Genomic DNA, 8426 nt, shown 5'->3' on the forward strand with positions numbered 1-8426 from the left:
CTTTATTGGTAATGTAATTAATATGTTCTTGAAAGGTGAGTTGGCTGTCAATGAGAACTCCAAGATATTTGTAAGAGTTTGCAGTAGGGATAGGAGTATTGTTAATTTGAATATCAATATCCACGGGAAAGTATTTTTTGTAGCGTTTGTAGAGTCTGCATCTTACTTGAAAAGTTTTTTCTTCCAGGTATGAAATCATGAGTTTTAGAAAGCTGTTCGGAAGAGAGAATTTGGCTAATTTGTGAATTAGTCCTGCATGCCACACTCGATGAGCTAGAAAATAGGATGTTTAATATAAATAAAATATACTTTAAAGCAGTGGTTGTTAACCTAAAGTGTGAGAGAAATTTCAAAAATTAAAAAAAAAAAAAAAAAGAATGTGGCAACAGTGCATGTTACAAATGGTACCAATTAGGGGGGGGATAAATAACCCTTTGGCTGCAGCGATAATAATTCGTGATGTGATATATCGTTGTTTCATTGCAGGGGACATGTGGGGAAGGCTTTTTCCATTTATTGTAATTTCCTTGCTTAGCACATTGTGCTTGTCATCACTCATCAGTACATGCAGTACAGAAACTAGTTAAGATGTGTTCGCATGCTATTAATAAGAATGTAAACGAGGTTTGTATCAAATATTACTTTAATTAATTAATTTGTGTAATAATTATTGAAATTAAATTTATATCAATTAATTAATTTTTTTAAATTGTAGTATCACTTGTTAAGTCAAAAACGCATCAATGGAAAGACGATTATGTCGCTAATAAAAAAGATGGTACACAATGAGCATGATATATTTTATATTGCAAAATATTTTCCATTGCAGGGAACCATCAAAGCTGTTAGAACATTACAATAATCAACATGTTAGTGAAATCTGCAGGGATATAATCTTAACATCTTGAAATCTTGAAAATAACATAAAAAAATGGATAAAGGCATATTCTTTGATTCTCTAACCACTCCAAAATATGTTTATCAATTTCACGCTGCTCTGCAACGGGGGGGGGGGACGCGGCGTGCAAAGAACTGGAAGTTGATCTGTCAGCACTATCCTTATCTTCAGAGCAGATGTTTTTATTTTATTCGGCTTATAATTCCTTACTAAATGTAGTATTTCATCTCCATGTACTCCGTCTTTGATATGATTTAAATCAAATTCCTCGTCATTATAAATATCACGAATGCACAAATTTTGATACACTTTAGATCATAATTGCTATTTATTTCATAAATTATGGTTTCATATTTTTAATTTTATAACTTCTGCATGCCATCTTACCAGATTTAAACTGATGATCTATAATTCGGAAAAACCGATAATCCGGAATCGCCGAAGTCCCTACGAGTCCGGATTAAAGACTTTTGACTGTACTAGAAGATTTTCTATTTTGTAAACCATTTGATTTTATGACAAAAGGCACTGATGTTTTTAATCACATTAAAAAAGTTGTTTAAATGCCTAATACCCATGATTGTTATAGGCTCAATTTGCACTGATAGTGCCTCTGCAATGTTGGGGAAAAAATTCTGGCCGAATGCTGACCAGGGTTTTTGAATTGCACAATGAAATTATACAATTTCTTATTAACCAAAATAGTGATTTAATGGAAGCTTTTGGAAACAGAGATGCATTGCTTCAGTTGGCCTGCTCATTTAGCAGATACGTTTAACCACATGAATGAAGTAAACACTTCAATGTAAGGATTTGCCAAGAACATAATGACAGCTAGTGAAAATTTATAACTTTGGAGACATGGAGTTGAATACGGGAATTTAGCAAACTTTCCTTAACTGAATTCAGTCATTTGATCGATACTCAGTCCATTTTTGTTTGATCAAAATTCAGTAGAAGACAGCGATTCTTTTAAAAGAAGATGTTATTGAAATATGAGCTAATGCATGTATGGCAATGGAATTTGAAAAACTAGATGTAGAACAGTTCTGATTTAAACAGTTAAAAGCTAATCCTCAGCTGGCAAAAGCAGCGTTAGAGGTACTTTCACTATCTGCCACCATAATACCTTTGTGAAATGAGATTTTTAGTGCTTTTGCACATAAAATAATAAAGCTAGAGATTAGTTAAATATATCGGATGACTTGTGCATAGCTGTTTCAGAAAAAGAGTTTCATTTTAGCAGAATTATTATCAATAAATAACAACAACCTAGCCATTAGCATTTAAATATTGCTTTTTATGTTATGTAGTAATACATATTGTAAATAAACATGCCATTTGTTTATACAATATGTTTTTCCCTTAAATAAAAAATAGACACATTTTTTAAGGGGTGCGAGAGCTTAATTTCAGATTCAAGGAGTGCTAACCACTAAAAAGGTTAAGAACCACTGCTTTAAAGCCATGATGTGTATTTGTATGTTAAAAATTTAATTTAAAATTTTGTATGTTATTATTTTGTATGTTAAAAAGATATACAGTCAAAAGTCGTTAATCCGGACTCGTCGGGACTTCGGTGATTCCGGATTATCGATTTTTCCGGATTATAGATCATCAGTTTAAATCTGGTAAAATGGCATGCAGAAATTATAAAATTAAAAATATAAAACCGTAATTTAAAGAACAATTATGATCAAAATTTACAAAAAAAAGCTCAATATTTATTTGTTTACTTTATTAAACATTTCTTTCAATGTAAGTTGTTTCAGTTGCTTCGTTTTTTATATGATAATACATTCTCTTTAATTCTATAAATAGACATAATTTCTTGTTCAGTTACAAAGTTCCGCTCTTCAAGTCCTATAATTGCTGTGTCGAGAATACCGACTAATTTGTCAATCGAAATTTTTTCGTTTTCAATAACCTCTGTCACTTTCTTCGCTATCGGAAGCGAATTATAATGACGAGGCATTTGATTTAAATCATATCAAAGACAGAGTACATCGAGATGAAATACTACATTGAGTAAGGAATTATAAGCCAAATAAAATAAAAACATCTGCCCTTAAGATAAGGATAGTGCTGACAGATCAACTTCCAATTCATTGCACGCCGCGGCGGCGTTAAAGATAAACAAACGTTAAAGTTTAGATAAACAAAGAATATGCCTTTATCCATTTTTTGCAGCAATTCCACTTTTTGTTTAATGGACTCCGAAAGATACTTTCGCTTTGTATATCCTTTACATATTAGTAAATATATATCGGAAATTCTATTTGACATAATCGAAAGTTCAAGCTTACTTTTATAAAATTGCTCTAACAGTCTGCAAAAAATAATAATCCAGATCCAATTCGAAGATTAAGGAACAACGCCATCTGCAACATTAACTGAAATCGATAATTAGATAATTTTAGCTTAGCTTATCCCGTCCGTTATACATTAAACGCGCATTCGTAAACGTATTTTGCGCACGCGCACATGCAAATTCGCAGCGGTAAAGGTCTTACGCGCATGCGTCAAAGAGACGCATGCGCAGAAAGTTTGTAGCTTTTAGGTCTGGATTATGGGTGTCCGAATTAACGACTTTTGACTGTATTATTCTCAGCTGTCATTGTCTTCTTTTTTCTCCGATAATAGTTTAACTGTTGCAGATATTATTTTTGTGATTTTGAATCAGGATGCTGAAAAGAACAATGATTTTTTTTTAATAAAATTTGGTAGTGATATAGTATGCAAACTGCCACTTTTAATTAGTCATTTTTTAGATTGCAAACAATGACAAGAAATGGATATTTTGTTTAACATGTTAAACTGATGAACTCAAAACATACTTTTTCATCATGAGATGAGGAGATGCCTCACTGTTGCTACCCATAATTCAGAAGTAATACCTGGCTCAGTTATCATGAGTGACGATTGGTCTTCTTACAAGGAGCTGAGTTGATCAGGATAGGATTATCAGATCATAAACCATCAAAAGAGCTTTATCAATCCTGCAAATGGTACTAGTATTCAAATGATTGAATCAGGTTGGGGGATTTTGAAGATCATAAACCATCAAAAGAGCTTTATCAATCCTGCAAATGGTACTAGTATTCAAATGATTGAATCAGGTTGGGGGATTTTGAAGCTAAAGATTCTACACAACATGAAGAACACTACACTGCTAATGCTTGCAGAAGCAGTGTAGTGTTCATGTAGGGATCTATTAATTCAATAATAATAGCTTCATAAAATAAAATCAATAGCTTTCGTATAAGAACATGTGATAAAATCGCAGGAGAAGGAAATGATTACAGATTTTAGTGCCACCATCTAAAAAGTAAATAACTAACTAAAAGTCGTAGATTGCATACTACATCAATACCCAAAAATGTTAGATGCTTTCATTCTTGTATTTCTCTGTCTTCTGACAGAATGCAGTAAATGATAATTTCTTTTATTGAAAAAGATATTTTATGTGAAGCATTTATTCATAAATACTGTTGTATCCATTAGCCAACAGCACTAGAAAATGCTGTCAAGCAAAAATGTTGCCAAATATTTATGCCTGTTTTGAACTAATAAAAATAAGAAGATCCTGCAAAATCAAAATACAGTCAAAAGTCGTTAATTCGGACACCCATAATTCGGAATGATCTATAATCCGGACCTCAAAATTAAAACTTTCTGCGCATGCGCCGCGTTGACACATGCGCATAGGCGTTTACGTGTTCGCGTAAGACCTTTTACGACTGTGCATATGAGTGTGCGCAAGTGCAGAATACGTTTTCGCGTGCGCGTTTTATGTATAATGGACGTATAAGCTAAATAATTATCTATTTCAGTTAATGTTGATGATTGCGTTGTTCCTTAATTTTCGAATTGGATCCGGCTTATTATTTTTTGCAGACTGTAAGAGCAATTTTATAAAAGTAAGTTTAAACTTTCGATTATATCAAATAGAATTTCCGATATATATTTGTTAATATGTAAAGGATCTAAAGCGAAAGTATGTTTTGAAATCCGAAATCTGTTTATCAATTTCACGCTGCTCAGCGGTGGGGGGACGCCGCGGCGCGCAATGAATTGGAACTTGATCTGTCAGCACTATCCTTTTCTTCAGGGCAGATGTTTTTATTTTATTTGGCTTATAATTCCTTATCAAATGTAGTATTTCATCTCGATGTGCTCCGTCTTTGATATGATTTAAAACAAGTTCCTCGTCATTATAATTCACTTCCGATAGCGAAGAAAGTGACAGAGGTTATTGAAAACGAAAAAATTTCGATTGACAAATTAGTCAGTATTCTCGACACAGCAATTATAGGACTTGAACAACGGAACTTTGTAACTGAACAAGAAAGTATGTCTGTTTAATAGAATTAAAGAGAAAGTATTATCACATGAAATGAAGCAAAACTTAAACAACTTACATTGAAAGAAATGTTTAATAAAGTAAACAAATAAATATTAAGCTTTTTCTTTTTGCAAATTTTGATACCCTTTAGATCATAACTGTTCTTTATTTCATAAATTACGGTTTCATACCATTAATTTTAGAATTTCTGCATGCCATCTTACGAGATTTAAACTGATGATCTATAATCCGGAAAAATCGATAATCCGGAATCGCCGAAGTCCCGACGAGTCTGGATTAACGACTTTTGACTGTATAATCAAAGAATATTGCCATTCATGCAATTGCAACATTTTTACAAAAAGAAATCTCAGTTATTTTCACAAAGTAATTTTGACAAATAAAAAGTACCTGTATACCTGTAAAAATGATGCACAAGTATATAAATAAATATCTTCCTCAAGACATCGCAACAGCAATTTGGAAATTAGCACAGTTAATAATAAAAGCTTTTGTATCAAGTAATGTTTGTCATTTCTTGCACTTGACAAGAAAGTATTTTCTGGTGATGATGATGTTATTAATAGGAGATACACTAGGAATCCAAATAGCAATTTATATTCTAGCATTAAATATTTTCTTTCAATTAAGTTTTATTTTTCAGATAAGCAAATATAAGGAATGTTCAAATATTTTATAAGTTTTAATAATTTGTAAATCTTTGATAGATTTTTGTTTAATTAAGTGGACCCTTTTTTTTCATCACAGTACTTTGGCATCATTTGTGTCCCGCCTAGTTTTGATATTTTCTTACATCTTAGCCCAGAAAATTGTGTCAAATATATAAAACGTTTTTGTGGTTATATAAGTTTGAACAGTTTTCATATCAACAGCTCTTAAACTGCCTTCATCGTTTGCTTTGCATCTGTTCTCATTTTGAACAGCTACAATTATTTCATTATCCTTAAATAACTGAACTGGCTGTGAATGAATAATGATTATTCATTAACATTTTGGCTGAACAGACTTAGAAAATTTGAGTAATCAAGAGTCTATAAACATATGTGAACATTACAAAGAAGTGAAAATTGCATGAAAATATCTCACCTTAAAACTACGATTTGAAAACATATTTAAAATTTTAGATGAAAGTCTGCAGACATAAGAAAAGAATGCTTTTTGATTAATCATATGTTTAACAAAAGTGCGATATTATAAAGTATTGCATTTTTGAAAAACACATTGCCATTTTTGAAACTGTATTAAAATGTCTGTCTTGAAAAGGTTTTTTTTTTTAAATTCATATTAATTTTTTTTTCTTTGCATATCAATATTAATTTAAATAGCCAGTATAGTAATTTTCAAAAGTTTTAGCTTCAGTGGTGGGCATATTTATATTTATTCACAACAAAATTATCTGTAGAAGAATCTTAAACATTATATACAGAAACCTTAAACTGTGGCAAAATTTCATAATGCCTTCAATTTTTAGAAATATCACAATATAAAATTAGCCTTGGCATTGCTAATTATTATTAATAATAATTATTATTAATAAAACAGTTTTACAAGGTAAGGAAAGCTCAATTACTTTTTGTGAATCGCAGCTAATCAGTTTTAAAAGGCAAATATTTATAGAAGTAAACTTCAAATGTTCAAAAAATGAGTAGATCAGTATTTTAAAAATCTAGCATTCAATTACTCATTTGTCAAACATCTTAAGTAAAGATAACACATACAAATATAAAACTATAAATTTTCATATTTTAAAAGAGTGCTGAGTTGTTGTAGATTAATGTTTTAAAACAGTATGCAGAAATGAGTATCAAATTAGAGATACTATTTTATTTGTACAATAATCTAACAAATTTATGGATATGCTTCATTTTTAACATTATATAGTTTATAAATTTGTAAAATTGTATTGTGATTAAAAATAAATAATTAGTTAAATAAAAAATTTTTCTATTTCTTAATTATTTTCAGCTATTCGACTGCTCAAAATTCGAGGGGAAGCGATGCAAGCTGCATCGGAATTGAAACCCAGTGGGATGATGACTGTATTTTTAAGCAATATTGCTAAAATCAAGCAGGCATGTGTAACAGCAAGAGAATGGTGTGAACAACAGGGTATAAATGATCCAGAGTGTAAAGTAGCTATTTATATGTTTCCCAATTGCAGAGTCATTTCTGGTCATCTAGAGGTGAGTGTCCAGCTTTGTATATATCTTATTTTAAATAAGCCCCTTCCTGCCTCCCTAAAAGTGTATGCAATTTATTTACATATTTCATTTAATCTTTTCTTTTAAGGCTTTGAAGTTTTTGGAACTCCATGCTGCAGAGTTTGGAATTACAAAAATCAAATACATACCAGTTAGTGGAGCATTTCACTCAAAACTCATGCAACCAGCTAGAAAGGTTTTAGATAAAGCTCTGAAAGCTACCAAATTTGAAATGCCTTTAATTCCTGTTCATTCTAATGTTGATGGCAAACCCTACACAACTGTTGAAAAGATACGGGAAAATCTTGCATTACAATTATGTAAGCCAGTGGCTTGGGAACAGACTATGCATGTCATATTTGAAAGGGCCCAAGGAACAGCATATCCTAATGTATTTGAGTGTGGACCTGGAACATCACTGAAAGCTATATTGCGGTATAATAACGGAGAAGCAAGTAAATATTTTACTAGTATATTAGCTTAGTTCTGACCTATTGTCAATAAAACTATTTTAACAGAATTTTTGAAATATTTATTTATTGCAATTAAAATCTTTAAAACGTGAATTTTCTTTTTTTTATCTTCTATAATGCTTATGTATTAGAGATCATGTAAAGCATAAACATGGTGAAATTATTTTTGCACGAAATTTCCTGTGTAGTCTCTTTCAGAAAATAAAATATTAAATACACAGACCCCCTGATGCTAAAATTAAATACCTGCTCATTTACATTGAAATCTAACTATACATATTTCTATCAAAAAATTTCAAAAATGAATTTTGTATATATGTGAATAATTGAATAGTCAAACTATGTAAATTGTAGGATCTTTTGTATAACATAACACGAAAGACCTCAGAAATGTGAAGCATCTCCAGAAAAACAGGGTTACAGTGGTGAGTTCATTTAATATTGAGGTAAATAACTGTCTCGGTGAGATAGTACCAAGCTGGGGATGA

At 31.1% G+C, this 8426-nt stretch overlaps 1 protein-coding gene across 1 annotated transcript in view; it reads left to right on the plus strand.

Moving 5' to 3' along the window:
* beg (malonyl-CoA-acyl carrier protein transacylase beg) overlaps positions 1–8031 on the plus strand; it is a 28599-nt gene extending 20568 nt beyond the window's left edge. Inside the window, exons 4-5 of the mRNA XM_035361530.2 lie at positions 7230–7447; positions 7554–8031. Coding sequence (XP_035217421.1) covers positions 7230–7447; positions 7554–7949 — 614 coding nt within the window. The 3' untranslated portion in view covers positions 7950–8031. The remainder of the gene's footprint in view (positions 1–7229; positions 7448–7553) is intronic.
* The last annotated feature ends 395 nt before the right edge of the window (positions 8032–8426 follow it).

Source organism: Stegodyphus dumicola, chromosome 10, assembly GCF_044657685.1.
Source record: "Stegodyphus dumicola isolate Sdum_Otavi_A_Nest chromosome 10, ASM4465768v1".
NCBI lineage: Eukaryota > Metazoa > Arthropoda > Arachnida > Araneae > Eresidae > Stegodyphus > Stegodyphus dumicola.